An 18,506-nucleotide genomic window follows, 5' to 3' on the forward strand; every position below is an offset into this window, starting at 1 on the left:
TGGCTGGGGCTGGGATTAAGTTACTTGAAGATCCCCAAAAGCGTTTGACTAGCTGCTCAACTGAAACTAAAATTTTATGAAAGTAGAAGGATATGACAAAACAACTGAGAAAAAGACATATGTATTAAGAAAATATTTTCTCTTATATTATATTGTAAACGTACACAATTTAAAAATACAAACGTATTAAAATGCAAACAAAAAGTTTAAAAAACGCATTTGATGTAGATAAGAAACTGTAAAAATGTCCTTTATTATCGCCATGTAATAACATTATACGTTTATGCAAGAAATATCAAATAAACATGTGCAATACAGGGCCGAAAATCCTTTACTAAACGTACGTAGAAACATCATTACAGCGACCGTAAGATTTTATAACAAAGAAAAGACATTGCCTTATAGCGACAGTAAATGATTTCCAGATAATTACCAAGCTGTTCTCTTTATTTTAAATCCAGTTATAACAGACAGAAGAATGCTGAATTGCACATTGTAAAATATTACATCAACATTTAAGGAACAATATGTCTTAAAAAGATATTCTATTAAAAAGCATTTACAGACTATGTCAGCATACTCTCTACTAATGAATGGTTATGTCTAAACTGGAACACAATTTCTGTCTTTTTCGTTTATCTTTATTGTCGCAAAATCCGGGCAATCAAAGAGCTAACTGTTTAACTGGGTTAATAATATGAGTAAGTGTGACGAAATGGTATGTAATCCATTTATGCGCGGAACTGAAAGCTTAAAAAAATATTGTGGATATTAGAAATGATTGAAAATAAATGACAAATGATATGTGCCCATAAGTTGAAGGAAGTTATATTTGACTCGGTTATTGTTTTGCGTCATCCGATAGTTCGCCTTTAAAAAAAGTATTTGGTTTGTTTCAATAAGTTTGTTGCATAATAATCATAAATACTATAATACTGCGAATTTTTCTCTTAAGAACTATTTGAAGAAGCCTTCCGTATTTCCTAGACAGCATGTAAGTTTCTATTTGTTGGGATACTCTATATCCTTGTCAGCGACAACCATTTCAAGGAAAGCGAAGCAAGACTATCAGCCTAATAAAATGGAATAAAACAGTAGCAATGTTCCTAAATAGGTTTTATACTCTACATGGGAGGCAACTTATGACCACTTAATGCATTAGAGCTAATATTAAACACACACTTTAAGCCCTGATAAAAATGAATTTTCTGCACGATGAACGTTACACGTTATCTTTCTATGTCTTCCGAAAATGGCATTGGAACGTTAGGATTCAATTATGTAATTAAGCTTAATACTTCAACAAAAACAGCAAAGATCATCGTAACACGAACTGTTACATCATTAAAGCTCTAGTCTTTTCCTGCGCAAGTTGGTCGTTCTGGTGGAAGGAATTTGAATTAATTACTAAAACAATTACTCTTTAGGTAAAGTCCTTAATACGTTATTCAATTTCGGTTAGATAAATATTCATGGCTGAATATGTACAGCAAAATGACGGTTCTTTTAGATACTTTGTGAATAACCCAAATGGATTAAGAACAATGAGTTAAGTTGATTTATATAACGTTTATTTACAGCAAACTCTCTTTATTTTGTCGATAGGGTTTATGGAGCTCTTTTGAGACAGTGTCTTAGAAAAGAAATGTACCTAGTAGTTTGCATGAGCGCGATGTTACGATTCCACGTGATATTTGAACAGTACACCCATCATGGTGCAGAATCAACGGGGTTTTCAGGGGGTTACACACGGGCTGGAGAAAGTGTAATCACACCGTTAAGAACTTTATTTTTATTATAATCTATAGTGAATAAAATACAGTTTTTCTTGCAGTTTGTGCCGATATCTTAATCAAGGTATAAGAATAAATCATTGAATACGTCTGAAATCGGTAACACACTTTTAAGTTGCTTAAAACAACCGTGTACAATAAATGCAGTAAAAATGGCATTTTTGAACAATGAGAAATGCTTATTAAATAAATTAATTCTAATGTATTTCACATTAGCAGCATAACAATCTTTCTTTAATGCACTAGTTGAAATTCTTAAGAAATGTTATTAAAAAAATATTTGAAACAAAACACCACTTACCGGCGTGTAAATCCAATACAGTTCAAAGATGGAACCCCAAAAAGTGACGTGTTCCTGCACCCTGCCATTGGAACGTTCAATTAATACCCAGTCGCTGCGTTGCTATCGTAAAATTATTTGCAGAAAAGGATTTTTTTAGCAAATTATCACCCAGTTATTTATTTACCTGACTAAAAGGGATGCATGGAGTATAACGTAAATTCACTGCAATCTTTAACAGTAGTATGTGCCATGCGGCGCATCAGCGCTATTCTAAACATGCGTTCGTCTCGAGTTACAGCTGATTCCAGCTTCAATTATTTGTATTAATGATTTGTCGTGTTGAATATATTCCCGTGTATCGTGTAGGCAACTGGTCATATAGACTAACGGGTGTTGATAAAAATATGGACAATATCAATTTTAGCTATTGGCATTATTTTCATGTCCACTCTCCGTATACATGTGCAGGATCACATGACTTTTTGGGTTTCCCAATTTACCATTAATGGATGTAAATACAGGGGTAATTGGGGCTTTTTTCAAATAACTTTTTAAAACAGTTTTTTTTCTAAAGAATTTTAAAAATTTCATAAAAGACTGATTTTTATGCTGCTTATGGCAATATGAAATACATCATAATTACTTTATTTAATAAGCCCTTGTTTTAAAAAAATCAGTTTGTACTGCACGGTTATGCTTCACGTAACGTGAAATTTTGTCAACGATTTCAGACGTATTCAAGGATTAATTCGTATACCTAAAGATATCGGCACAAACTGCAAGAACAAATGTCTTTTTGTGCACTAAAGATTTTTGCAAATGCATTTCAATAACTTTTTAAGATATTTGAAAAAATAAAGTGCCTAACGATGTGTTACATTCTATCCAGCCCGTGTGTAAACCCCTGAAAACCCCGTTTATTCGGCACCCTGTACATCACATACTTACATTTTGCCGTGTGCTTTGTACCCGATCTTCTTTGTATTAGCAAAATACTGTTGAAAGTAACCAAATTTAAACTATGAAATATAAAAGCGCCGAGTTTATGAAAATGACTTTGTTTATATTGCAAATGTCATATGAATAGGAACAATACAGTATTAAAGTATCTCAATGGAAAGGAAATTATATAAGAACACTATTTATTTTCAAATTTATTTTGTTGTAAATGACAATACAAGCGTAATTTAAAACATGCTTTCGCAATTGAAACGCAACAGTTATAACTAAGAACACGCTCAAAGAGAAGTCAGAAACAAACAAATGATTATTAAAAGCCTTTAAATAAACATTATGTAATAAAAGAAAATATTAGAGAAACTTCTCAAAGAAGCATATAAATTCATCGTTAGTTTCCTTAATAATGAAGAAACATTAAAAAGATGAAATACAAAACCCAACACATCCTTCCCTCTTAACTTATTGTTCTGAAGCTATGTTAACATGCATTTTTGTGATCAACAAAGTTGAAGTATATAATATTAAGAGGCAAAACAAACTATTCTTTTAACGTATAGGGAGCTTTTCAGACATAACCAAACTTTTTTCAAATGAATTGTTTTAGTTGTTGATTTTTTAATACCCATACAGACACACACATACACACATACATATAAAACAAATATTTACAAATAAAATCATCGCACACAAATTGAACAGTTCCACAAGATAATAAAATTGTTCTAATTTACTAACATCAGTTAATAAAATGCAGGTGCTGGAATAAAAGATTGTTGATGTTTTATGTTGTACTTAAGGTTATTCAAACATGAATAAGATTACCTTTATCATGATGAACAATTAAGAGGTTTTCTAAAATAGTTAAAAGTAACCATATACTAGTATCTACTTGAATTTCACCAACAATACATTTACAATGTTTAAACAAAATAAAAAGAATTCAACGATGACTTAATATAATCAATCAGAATTTAATTAATCTTACAAATACATTTCAAATAATGTTTGAGTAATAACATGTGATGACACATATATAATTTGTAATTCTTGTTTATACTTGAAATTTGTTATTTCTTGTTTATACTTGAAACTGCAATATATTCGGAACAAATGTAATAACAAATCATTAAATCTTTACAAAGGAAGTTCACAAATTACCTGTCTGATTAGATGTATTGCGCAATACAAAAATATTCAATATATACAACTTTATAAATAAATGAAGGTCCCTATGATATTTTTTTAATCAAAATATACAAGTATATTACAAGTGCTGAAAATAGAGGTATGTGTTGGGAAAGCAAAGACGGAGTCTTAGATAATAGAAGAAAAGCAAGAAACAAAGGCAATGACAATTACACATATGGAAAATAAATGCTCAAAATTTCTTCTCAAAAGAACAGTTCCCATCGTCAAATGTGATAAATACTTATTTCTCATAAGATGCATTGAAATAACATTCAAATATTGGAAGAAAAAGATATTCAACTAAACTCACAACAAATATTTCAAAAACCGAGCTAGATGATACTTCACTAAGAAACAAAATTGTTTTCAACGCATCAAAAAGAAGTTGTCCACTTCAAAACAGATGTTTATGAAATATAACTTAAATACAAATGTTGGCAGTATTTACATGAACAACAAACCTACTAGAGTCAGACATTCCTACTCAATCATAATATCACTAAGTATGTTATGCATGTTAAATAATTGTGTCACTGTACACTCTGATTATAAGATATATACAATTTATTTTCAGTAATGGACAACAAAACATCAGTTCAGTTGTACATGTTTTCTACTTAACTATGTACTATCAGATAAATACAATACATGAAATAACACTTTTTTTTAAGAGACAACAATGTTCACTTCAATTTTACAGTGTTGTTTTTATCCAGCAGGTGTTGTTTACTGTATGAAATTTTATTTAAAAGATAATTTGCTTTTATTTACAAAAGTGAGAACATTAAATATGATTTCTTGATGCAAATGAACATAATAAGAAATAAGAAATAACCAAAAGATTAAGCCCTTAACTCCTGCATCATGATAAGTCGATAAATAGATAACAGGGAGCACCAGCACATCAGATTCACATTAAATAGCGGAAACAATCCAGGATTTAAAATCTACAAACCAGAATATTGATGTACCTATATTGCAGAATGTAAGTGGTGAAAATGAATAAAGAGAATCCACAAACTTCTTCCAAACAAAAAACACAAATTTGTGTTACATATACCATCCTGCTTATGCATTGATAATATCTATTCCATTTGATAAAAATACACACCCAAAATAGCACTGGCTGTGAGTCTGTGTGTACGTTCTCTTACGGCCATTTAACATCATTAACGTCAGTTTCAAAACATTTGCCACCCAAGAGTAACCCTGATCAATATTGATTGTTGAAAAGTACTCAAAATTGTAGCTAAATGTACCCGCGAAAACAAAAAAAAACAGAAAAAGCACGCTTTATGAATGTTATGGCACGCTATAAAAATTTCAGTATACCATTAGTTACATTTCATGAAGATTTTGTCAGCAACTTATTTTAGCACAAATGACAGACGTTGACTTAATTGGATTCCATCGAGACCGTTTCATTAAAAGGACTAGTCCAAGGTGATAACTTTTATGGACCATATATCATTTCATTGTTTTGAAATGTTAACATAATTGACTGTATCTTCGTTCTCCATACAAAAACAATATGACAACTGCAATTCAAAAACACTGTTTTTTCGAGTGTTCATGGTAGATGTTAAAATAACTTCATACATGATTTTCATCATTGAAATGCAAGAGTAACAACTTATAACACAGAATCATGATAACAATGAAATGTCATAATGAATCATTACAAAATACATAGCGATTTAAGTTTAAAGAACACACATTTAAGCAGAATTATGACGTTTATTAATTAAAGCCCAACACTAAACCATTTCTTAAAAAAACCATTATTAAATATATTACGAAGCAATGCAATGCGTTTTAAAGTTTTATATATTTTATGTAAGGCAAAACAATTCGCCATAGACGGTCCCAAGCCCGTTTGTGAAAGGAGGATTGGGCGTGGGAAGGGGATAGCAACCCTGTAAAAAGCTTCCCCTACAGAAACCGTAACAACATTAAATGAAAACAAGCGTTTGTTTCAATGAGGTGCTTCTACAAAGGGACCTATGACGCAGATTGGGGGAAAGCCTCACGGAAGCCAGTCTGTCTACTCATCTTCTGACGATCTAAGCAATAACCAAAATGTCAGCTTTGAATTTACGAACTATTTATGAAAGAGAGAAAGCCGCTGAAGTAGCAAATGACATTAACAACAAGTACTAGGAATATACTTTATTTAAAATCAGCACTTGTCAATACTGGCTTCGACATATTTTCAATTAAAAAGACGTGACAGAAGAACGTGAGACCGATAAGAAGAACTTAAACCAATCATCCCAAACAAACACTTAAATGTATTGTGTGCTTACCAATTAATCTCGTTTTATCAGCAAACTTGAAATGGTTTTATTTGCAACAACAGAAAGTGTAGGAACAAACAAAATGCGTTCAAGTGAAGATTAGATATTAAATTTAACCTCTATCTGGCGGTGTTACGACTGATTATGACTCAGGAAATTGCATGTATTTAAAGCAAAAAATTATTCTTATATTCAATTCAAAAGCATCGTAAGTTGAAAAGCAATTGATATAACATTTAAAATTACACATACAATATACTTTATAGGCCACATTTAGTTATGTACAGCCGGGTTTTCACATATTTAACCTGACAGGTACAGTATTTATGAACGAACAAGTATCCGGTAAGAACAGTGTGCGTTATATTGCTTTATTTTTTATTTGTCTTTAAAAAAGATAGTATTTGTTTTTTACCGAAGTATGTAACATTACTTATACTCGTTATTATTTTACTACAAATCATTCTCTTAAGAATTATTCAAGGGAGTCTCCATACTTGCTAGACAACATCTCAGTTGCAATTGTATGAATATTCTATATCTTAGCGAAACAATACTACCAATGTCATTACAATTCAATTAAACGCAAGAATTCATGATGATTCCCGGCTGTTAGTGTGCATTAATTTGTTTAAACTCTATGTGTGAGGCAACTTGTGAAAGCATAATACATAAGAGTCAATATTAACCATACACTTGCAGCCCTTATGATAATAAATTTCCCGCAAGAAGAACCTCATATTTCTAAGTCTTCCGAAAATGGTATCGCAGCGTCAGAGATGATTTCATCTTATGATTCAGCCTAATACGTCATGCTCGGATTACATGCACATGTACAGCCCTTGTGTTCTCGTATTATCTCTATGATGCACAAACAATTGCTATGTGAATGACATAATATGTATGTTTACATGTTCATTTTATCGCCTAACTTTTAGGATTTTCTTTTATATGGCATCAGTAAACGTAGTGCAGACACACTAGCGACCTTTTATGTCGGACTTAAACTCTTACAATGGCAAATCATGTGGATTCATTGGGGTTTAAGTAAACTCCGATTGGGACATGACGAACATAAATACATGTTACAACGTAAACTTTAAGCCAAGCATTAGACCTCGTAAATGCCAGCGCTTGCTGGCAGAGAAGTTCGGTGCGTATTAAACACTTAGTAGTTTATGCAAAACATAATGATGGTTGAATTTAGATGCCATACATGTATATTCATAATTATGACAACTTAAAAAAAATTGTACTCGTTCGACATTAAACAAATTAAACATTAAGTGCCACGAAATGTTGTACAAAACAACACCATAGTAGTCCTTTTTAAAAGTAACATGAAATGATGTAGCAAATAGATACATATGATGTGTACACCATGTACAGGTACGATGGAGACACGGAGTGTATATAATGCACAATGCCTTCATATGCAGTTTAAAGCGGGTATATACGATTTGTTATATGTGTTTAGTTGTAATATATTGATAAAATTTGTTACAATAACACATAATAGACAAGAAAAATTATACAGCGCCATATGGCACATACTACGGTTAAACATTGTCCTGAATTTACATTATACTCCGTGCATCCTTTTTAGACTGGTAACTGGATGATAATTGTTAAAAAAAATCTTTTTATTTTCCAAATAACTACGATATCAACGCAGCGATTGGGCATTAATTGACCTTTCCAATGGGTGTACTGTTAAAATATCATGTGAAGTCGTAACATCGTGCTTATGTAAACTACTAGGTGCATTTTACTCTATGAAACTTTCTCGACAGTGCTCCATAAACGCTGTCAACTAGATAAAGATTGTTTGCTGTAAGTAAACGTAATATAAGTCAACTGAAATCTTCGTTCTTAACTCTTTTTTGTGATTCAAAAAGTATCTAGTCAAACCGTCACTTTGCTGTACAGTTTCAGCCATGAAAATTGTCTAACCAAAATTTAAAGGGATCTTTTCACGGTTTGGTAAGTTGACAAAATTGAAAAAAAGGTGTTTCAGATTCGCAAATTTTCGGTTTAGTTATGATTTTTGTGAGGAAACAGTATTACTGAACATTTACCATGGTCTAATATAGCCATTAAATGCATCTTTTGACGATTTAAAAACCTAAAAATTATAAAGCGTTGCAACGCTAATCGATTGAATAATTTGGAGAGTTCTGTTGTTGTCGATTAAATTTGTGAAACTTCGAAGATTGCTTACATAACGTATAAATTACGCATCTTATGTATACTTGGCATGATAGCTCAGATGGCTTATGCGTTTTTACTTCCCGGGGGTCACTGGTTCGAGCCCTGCTGCAGTCTACTTTATTTTTCCTTTTTAAATTTTATTTTTTATTTTTTTACTGGAGCTTTTAAAATTTAATGTTTACATTAATCAATATAAAGCATTTAATGACAAACTTCAAAACATGCCAAAATCTGTGAAAAGGCCCCTTTAATAACGTATTTAAGACTGTACCTAAAGAGTAATTGTTTTATTTATTAAGTCAAATTCCTTCCACCTGAACGACCAACTTGCGTCAGGAAACGACTAGCGGTTTAATCGACTAGCTGTTTAATGATATACCAGTTCGTGTCACGATAATCTTTGATGTTTTTGTGGAAGTATAACGCTTCATAATATCATTGAACCCTTACGTTCCAATGCCATTTTCGGAAGACATAGAAAGATAACGTTTATCTGGCGGACAATTAATTTTTATCAGGACTTCAAGTGTGTGTTTAATATTAGCTCTAATGAATCAAGTGATCACAAGTTGCATCCCACCTTGAGTATAAAACCAATTTAGGTGCATTAACTCTTTCAGTGCGGGAACCGAATTTTGAAGGCCTTTGCAAACAGTTTGGGTCCAGATGAGACGCCACAGAACGTGGCGTCTCATCAGGATCTAAACTGTTTGCTATTCTGATAGTATTCTTTGAAAATAATCAAAGAAAATGCTAATTTTAGAAATTGAGCAGACGACATTTTAGCAGACGACAAATTTCCCAGCATGCAAAGGGTTAACGGTCCGTGATAACCTTAAATTGTTCTGGTTTTATTCCATTTTATAAGGCTGATAGTCTTGCTTCGCTTTCTTTGGACGTGTTGTCGTTGACAAGGATATAGAGTATCCCAACAAAAGAGCAACTTACATGCTATCTTGGAAATACGGAAGGCTACTTTGAATAGTTCTTAAGACAAATATTCGCAGTATTATAATATTTAGGATCATTACGCAACATACGTATTGGTACAAACCAAAATCTTTTGTGAATTGCGAACTATCGGATGACGCAAAACATTAACAGAGTTAAATATAATTTTTATACTAATTATGGGCACATAAATGTCCAATTATTTATAATATCCGCGATTATTATTTAGCTTTCAGTCCCGCGTATAAATGGATTATATACACCCAGTTAAACAGTTAGCTTTTTGATTGTTATAATGGATTTTGAGTAAAGAGATCAGCTTAATTTGTTCATTATCTTGAAATCATTTACTGTTGATATAAGGCAATGTCTTTTCTTTGTTTTAAAATCTTACGGTAGCTTGGATGATGTTTCCACTTACGTATAGTAAAGGATTTTCTACCCTGTATTGCATATGTTTATTTGATATCTCTAAAATAAATGTATAATGTTATTACAAGGCGATAATAAAGGACAATTTTTGTTACAGTTTTTGTTTCTTATCTTCATCGTTTGCGTTTTGGCATTTTAATACGTTTGCATTTTTAAATTGTGTACGTTTACAATATAATTGGAGAGAAAACATGTTTTTAAATACATAAGTCTTTTTTTAGTTGTTTTGTCATATCCTTCTACTTTCATCGCATTTTAGTTTCAGTGGAGCAGCTAGTCAAATGCTTTTGGGGATCTTTAAGCGACTGAATCCCAGCCCCAGTCAATGAGAAATAGTTCAAATCTTTTAACAACGAAACATATACAACTTATGATACTAACGGAGAATGTGAATATCGATTAACTTCAATCCCATTACCGGTTTTCGTGTTTAATTTTTTAAGTTTTTATATTTTGTAATTGGGTTTAATACATGTGATTCATGTGTTATAATTTGACACCGATAGATGGAGACGTTATTTGATTTTCATTCGAACGCAAACTTTTCTTGCTATTGTATTTTCTGTGTTTGCAAATAAACAGTGCAGGTTTGCTAATTAAAGCAAATGAACGGGGTTACACACAAGTGTTTGTTTGGGAAGATTGGTTCGTCTTATCTCTGTATATTTCTTCTGTCAACATCAGCATTAAAATAAGCCGATTTCAAAGCCGCGTTTGTTTTTTTGTTTTCCTTTAGTTGTGCACTCCCTTCTTTGATTAAAATGACTTTTCGCACAAATCAGAAAAAAAAAACTTACAATTTAATAAATGTTTGTGCGTTACACTAATTTGACAATCTTTTATTCCAGTGTTTGCTTTTAATGAAATGATGATGACATGACGGCGTTATCTACCTTTTTTGACCTTAAGCAATATGTATTTTATAATTCTTCATAATGACATATCCTTGTTATCTTGCTCATGTGTTATTGGTCATAATAACTATGCTGACTTAAACACGACTCTTTACAATTCGAAAGGTGACTGTATGCATTGGTAAATATTCAAAAAATGATAACTGGTCATTGGCCATTTATCAACGGGGACATGTTCTTTCAAGGCAACGGCCTCGATGGAGTCGCATAAGCACAACGTCTGTCAAAACTGCCAAACAATTAGTTGCTGTAATAACCATCTTGACAGTCAACTATTTTTTGCATCGTTAGTTCTAAACTCAACTTGTGCATACCATAACCTTCACCAAGAGTGCCTTTTGCGTCATTCGATCGTTTCCCAAGTTTAATTAGGTAAATATTTGAGAAACTTTTGAAACTGAACTTTAATAATGCAAAATCATCCATTATAACGTTGAGTGATGTTATACGTTTTTGTATGCAAATCGATGTACTTTTTTGTAGACAGTAAATATTTAACAGGATTATCCGTGTTTGGTAAATGTTTTGAAACTTACTTTAATGAGTTAATATGACCGTTAGGCACTGTACACATGAAATAAAATCATTTAACTGGCCATATACATTCGGTGATAAAAAAGCAATCAAACACCCGTTTGGTTGCATTCGTCATTTGCTTTTCTCGGAATGCTTTAAATGGAAATTGTGAAAACAGTTTTCATAAAAAACAGAATATTCCATTACAATATTGTGCATAGACAAAGAAAATGATAAGTGATAAAATCAATACTTTACTAAAAAACACAATGATTATTTCTCCAACGCATTCAATTTCGCGTGCATTTAATTTCTGTCAGACGTTTGGAAGTTATTTCATTAACAGCGGTTTATGGTCCTGTCCCTATAATTATGAAACTAGTGTTAGCCTTGTATGGACTCTGTCCGATTATATTGCTTTCTGCATTTAATGGACACTCCAGGCACTTGTAATGGCAGTCATTTATGACCAATCATATCTCATCTCCATGATTAATTCCTTACCAACAAGTGCGAGTTCGATTGCGAAAAAAATCATGTAATCATGTATGCATAATGCGATTAAACAGTTGTTGACTGCTTGTGTTCATACTGCGCGCTTATAAATAATTATTAGAAATACATATTTATTACAACAATTGTATGTGTATTAACACTAGACGTGTTCATTGGGTAACTGCAAGCTCTATATTGTACGTGTTTGATGACATCACGCCAATAGACCTGAACACAAAAATGTTAAGTAGCCGCTAAATATAAGCAATTTAAATGTATATTCCATGTGAATCTCCATTTGTATATGCAGGAGATCTTTCTGTAATAAAAAACATGTAGACATAAGCAACACAACTTCTTATTTTAAGAAATCCTTCACTACGTATGCCCTTCCTGCATATTCACAAGGATCAACAATGCGCGAACAAGGTTTTGTTAGAATTTGTAATGAAGTGTCGTCATATGAAGTTTCTGCATATGTAGTGTAATAATAAACACATAACTGTTCCTTTACAATCGGAGAACAACATTATTTTCTTCCGTTTGATCTAATCGTGTTAAATATGATTTTCTTGCGTTGCTTTCCGCGGAATATATGTCATGGGCAATGCAGATATAAAGTATCTGTATCTGCAGCAACTTAAATAACTTGGAATTACGAACATATGCGTTAATATGTCGACACAATGCTGTTTTGGAATCATGGCATATCCTATTACGTCTTTATGGACTGGCGATAATTGACGTTCATTGTGTTAAATTAAAGCGGGTATATACGATTTTGTCAAATATTTATGAATTTATATAAAATGTGTAAAAAGCTGATTATATATATATATATATATATATATATATATATATATATATATATATATATATATATATATATATATATATATATATATATATATTTCAATATAAATAAAAATTAAGAAGAACATGTGTCGAAAAATGCGAAATAAGCCAGATATTTAATTCTGAAATTGAAAACGGTTGTACAGCCGAATTCGCCAGCATGTATACCATACGTACGATGTGAATCTTAACTTAGTTTACCGGTTTATTTGAGTTCCAGCAACGATATCTATTCATACGACACACGAACACTAACTTCAATCCTAATACAAAGACGAATGCTTCGGTTATTGTAGGAAAATATGTACGTCACAATCGGCTCGGGCGCTATGGTACCTTTTTGCACCAACGGGGCGAAATGATTTATGTCGTCTTTTATCTATTGCCGTGTATCGTGTAGGGTCATTTAGACTAGCGGGTGTTTTTCAGAATATGTAGGAATTATAGAAATGTGTTAGAAATTTAGCTATTGGCATTATTCTCAAGTCCACACTCAATATATGGTGCAGGATCACGTAACTTTGTGGGGTTCCCAATTTAACGTTAATAGATGTAAACACACCGGTACGTGGTGCTTTTTTAAATAACTTTTAAAGTCATTTTTCCTTAAGAATTTTAACTAGTACATAATGTGAATTTCATCAGATTTGCTTTATTTAATATGCATGTGTTCTTGTTTAAACAATCCTTTTGTGTACGACACGGTTATGCTTTCCGCAACGTTACATTTTGTCACTGATGTCAGACGTATTTATTGATTGTTATACCTTAACATATCGGCACAAACTGCACGAAAAACTGTCTTTTATGCACTATAGATTTTTGCAAAGGTATTTCAATAACTTGAGATATTTGAAAAATAAAGTTCCTAATGGTGTGTTACATTTTGACCAGCCCGTGTGTAAAACCCTGAAAACCCCGTTGATTCTGCACCCTGTACATCAAATACTTACATTTTGCCATGTGCTCAGAACCCGACGATTAAGATCAGCACAATACTGTTGAAAGTAACCAACATTAAACTATAAAATATAGAAGCGCAGAGAAATTTAAAATGACTTTTAATATTGTAAATTTTTATGAATAGGAACAATACAGTATTAAATTATCTGTACACTCAATGAAAAGGATATCTTTGAAATTATATAAGAACACATATTATTTTCAAATTTATTTTGTTCTAAATGACAATACAAGCGTAATTTAAAACATGCTTCCGCAATTGAAACGCAACAGTTATAACTAAGAACACGCTCAAAGAGATGTCAGAAACAAACAAATGATAATTAAAAAGCCTTTAAATAAACATTATGTAATACTTGGAAATATTGGGGAAACTTCTCATAGAAGCCTAGAAATGCATCGTTACTTTCCTTAATAATGAAGAAAGATAAAAGAAACATGAATTACAAAACCCAACGCATCTTTCACTCTTAACTTATTATTTTGAAGACATGTTAACATGTATTTTTGTGTTTTAGATCAAGTATATAATATTAAGAGGCAAACAAAACCATTCTTTTATTGTATAGGGTAAATAATGAGCATTTCAGACATAACCAAACTTTTTTAAAATGAACAGTTTTTTGTTGTTAGATTTTGAATACCCATATACAAACACTCATGCACACACATATAAAACAAACATTTAGAAATAAAATCATCGCACACAAATTCAGCAGTTCCAATAGATAAAAAATGTTCTAATTAACAAACATCAGTTAATAAATCAGTTAATAAAATGCAGGTGCTGGAATAAAAGATTGTTGTAATTCTATATAGTACAAAATGTTATTCAAACCTGAATAAGATCACCTTTATCATGATGAACAATTAAGAAGTTTTCAAAAATAGTTAAAAGTAACCGTTTACTAGTGTCTACTTGAATTTCACCAACATTATATTTAAAAGGTACAAACAAAATAAAAATAATTCAATGTATATTTTAAAGTTTATTTCCGTTAAAGTTACTTAATGTAATCAATCAGAATTTAATTAATCCTAAAAATGCATTTCAAATAATGTTTTAGTAATAATATTTGATGAAACATAAATAATTTGTATTACTTGTTTATATTTGAAACTTGTTAGTTCTTGTTATACTTGAAACATACACTACAATATGTTTGGAACATATATGATCATTAAATCATTACAAAGGAAATTCACAAATTACCTGTCTGATTACATAATAATATATTGCGCAATACAAAAATATCCAATACCTACCACTTTATAAATACATGAAGGTCTCTATGATTATTATTTAATCAAAATATACAAGTATATTACAAGTGCTGAAAATAGAGGTATGTGTTGGGAAAGCAAAGACAGAGTCTTAGTTAATAGAAGAAAAGCAAGAAACAAAGGCAATGACAATTGCACATTATGGACAATAAATGCTAAAATCTCCTACTAGAAAGAACAATACCCATCTCCAAAATCTGGTAAATACTTATATGTAATAAAGTTTAGGGTATTGAAATAACAAATATTAACAAATATAGGAAGAATCAAATTATTCAAATAAACTCAACGAATATTTCAAAAAACATAGCTTGCGTATATTTAACTTTGTTCTCAGCCCATCAAAAAGAAGTTGTCCACTTCAAAACAGATGTTTATGAGATATAACTTAAATACAAATGTTGGCAGTATTTACATGAACAACAAAACTAACTAGATTCAAACAATTCTTCCTAAATCATAATATCATTAAGTATGTTATGCATGTTAAATAATTGTGTCACTGTACACTCTCATTATAAAATATATAAAATTTATATTCAGTAATGGACAACAAAAAATCAGTTCGGTTGTACATGCTTTCAAGGTATTGATGTACTATCAGATACTGTGATAAATAGAATACATGAAATAACACTTATCTTTATAAAAGAAGCAAATGAACATTATAAGAAATATGAAATAACCAATAGATTAAGCCCTAAACTCCTGCATCATGATGTGTTGATTAATAAATAACACGGAGCACCAGCACATCAGATTCACGTGAAAATAGCGGAAACAATCCAGGATTTTAAATCTACAAACCAGAATATTGATGTACCTTTATTCCAGCATGAAAGTGGTGAAAATGAACAAATAGAATCCACAAATTTCTACCAAACAAAACACTTATTTGTGTTACATATACCATCTCGCTTCTGCTTTGATAAAACCTCTTCCATTTTATAAAAGTACACACCCAACATAACACTGGCTGTGAGTCTGATAAAAAAAAAGCTTTTAACAGCCCATTAACAAACTGACATTGCATTAGTAATACTGACAGAACTAATTAACAGTATTGTGTCCAGAAAAGATGAATATCCCAATTATGTATGTATAAGAAGCATACACTTGAATATAGGTAACTGTCCAGTTATGAATACAACTATTCTGTTATGAATACAACTTCCTTCATTAACTTTCATTCATCTGATTGGATAATACTTTGTAGCAATTAAAACAATTGATATTAAAACAACACAGCTAGGATAGAACGCTTTCTGTGTACAGTTTGATAATTTCAAGAGTAAATAGTCGATTTTACTAAGCTACACTTATATTTTTCCAATAAAAAGTATTCTAACTGTACACTTAATTCTATTATAAAAAGTCTATAACATATAATTTACAAGCTATATGAAGTTAAGTAATTAAATATCTTATCTAACATAAAAGTATTTAACATCAACTTGCTAGTTCATTTTCTCAACATAATTAGAAGGCAACATGCCCCGTTTGCCCGTGCGTTCCACAGTTCCCTCCATCCAACCAGCATCTATTGGCTGACAGAAAACTATCTTGTCTCCCTCTCGGAAACTGACCTCATCTGCGTCTGCTGCATCGTAATCATACATGGCTTGGCAAACCATCTGAAAATAGCCGCACTTTTGTTAAGAGCAAAATTCAATCAATTTTGATAGTTAACAATGGCCCTACATGGCTTGGCAAACCATCTGAAAATAGCCACATATTTGTTAAGAGCATTTCCATCAATTTTGAAAATTAACCAACAATCAAATTCACATCTCGCCTGAATCATGTAATGGGCTTCCCAGAAACTGTAACAGCAAGACACTGTATAGATCAATCACTTTGAACACCTTCGTACACTACCATATTGATGAGTTCTTTTAAACAGCCTGTATAACTTTAAAAATATTTCACCTCAGGTACTACCTTAACATGGTGATGTTGAACATTATAAAAATTGTCACTACCATCTCTACCACGCCGCGTTGTTAAGACAACAACAACAACATGCGCGCTGGTTTAAGTTGTTTATTCATGCGCCTCAGGCATAACACCTCTGTGCCTGATCACCCAAACTCAAGAGCCACACTCCAGCTATCGCCCCACACGAGCGCTTGGGTTGCACCCTCTTAGCTTTCCAGCACCAGTTTCAATACTCAATCTCCAAACCTTATCCCAGACCTAAAACCGTTCACATATTTATTTATACCCGTATACAGGTATGCATATGTAAACATAATACTCAACAAGACAAATAAATATGTCTATGTCATTTGCTAAACTCAACAAGGTGGCGCTCACTTAAGACCACGAAACTTTTTAACTTTTTAGAGAAGGTTTTGTAATGCTTCCATTCAAATGTAACCCTTTACCCTTTAGATATGCATTTTGATGCATTCGTTGTCACTTACAAAGTTAAATTTAATTAAAGACTTTTCTTACTATACTCAAGTTGTAAAGGCTTCATTTCCATCCCTTAAATACTGACGAGCAGCAAACAGCATAAAACCTGAACAGACTAGGCTGTTTTGGTTTTATGCTGGTTGGGACAGCCATTTTCACTTTGCTTCTGAAGGGGAAGGGGTTAACAAGAGCTGTCCCATGAAAGCTTTTCTTCTGGTTTGATAGTATTATGCTCATTATAGCTTTCATTTTGCTATTATTTTCATTATACGATTGTGAGAATTTGACTTTTGTAGTGACGTTTTTTTGGGTTTTTTTAAATTTTATATTTTTGTGTTGATCAATCTAGTTCAATGTACAGGCAGTATTCAATATGTCTTTAATAATTCTGAGTCAAAATTTCTACAAAATCTTTTCGAAAATAAGTATCCTTAAAGCTCCAATAAGCACAATATGCTCAGGTGAGCTAAATAGGTATCCTTAAAGCTCCATTAAAGCTCCAATAAGCACAATAAGGATCCTTAAAGCTCCAATAAGCACAATATGCTCAGGTGAGCTTAATATTTATCTCTTAACAAAATCTATAAACCAAAACAGAAAACGTAAAATACATATGCTTAACCAATTCAGAGACAGAGCAAGAAAATTCAGTTATGGTTGTAGGGCTTTTTTTCCTTCTGTAGCAAGGGCCTTATAAAGGCTCCTTTCCCTAAGAGAATTTCTTTAAAACCATGCAATATTCCCCAAATTACAAGCTTACTTTAGGGAATTTGTTCCCCTTTTTCAGTTTTGCTGATTTTTTCCCCCCAAAATTGAAGGCCAGGAACTTTCTCCAAATCAATACAAAAAGCCCTGGGTTGATATTTAAAAAGTTACAAATGCTACAAACCAGGCAAATTAATTGGTTTCCACCCAGTCTTCATGCTAATTATAAGTCCAACAGCCC

General features: G+C 31.8%; 1 protein-coding gene across 4 annotated transcripts in view; it reads right to left on the reverse strand.

The window, feature by feature from the left end:
* Positions 1-14,053: 14,053 nt before the first annotated feature.
* The window catches only part of LOC127860483 (LIM and SH3 domain protein F42H10.3-like), a 47,562-nt gene continuing 43,109 nt past the window's right edge, over positions 14,054-18,506 (reverse strand). For all 4 annotated transcript variants that reach the window (XM_052398577.1, XM_052398576.1, XM_052398574.1 and 1 more), the window contains one exon: positions 14,054-16,776. In XM_052398577.1, the coding sequence (XP_052254537.1) occupies positions 16,600-16,776 (177 nt within the window). In that variant the 3' untranslated portion in view covers positions 14,054-16,599. The remainder of the gene's footprint in view (positions 16,777-18,506) is intronic.

This window comes from Dreissena polymorpha, chromosome 15 (genome assembly GCF_020536995.1).
Source record: "Dreissena polymorpha isolate Duluth1 chromosome 15, UMN_Dpol_1.0, whole genome shotgun sequence".
In the NCBI taxonomy this organism is placed as follows: Eukaryota; Metazoa; Mollusca; class Bivalvia; order Myida; family Dreissenidae; genus Dreissena; species Dreissena polymorpha.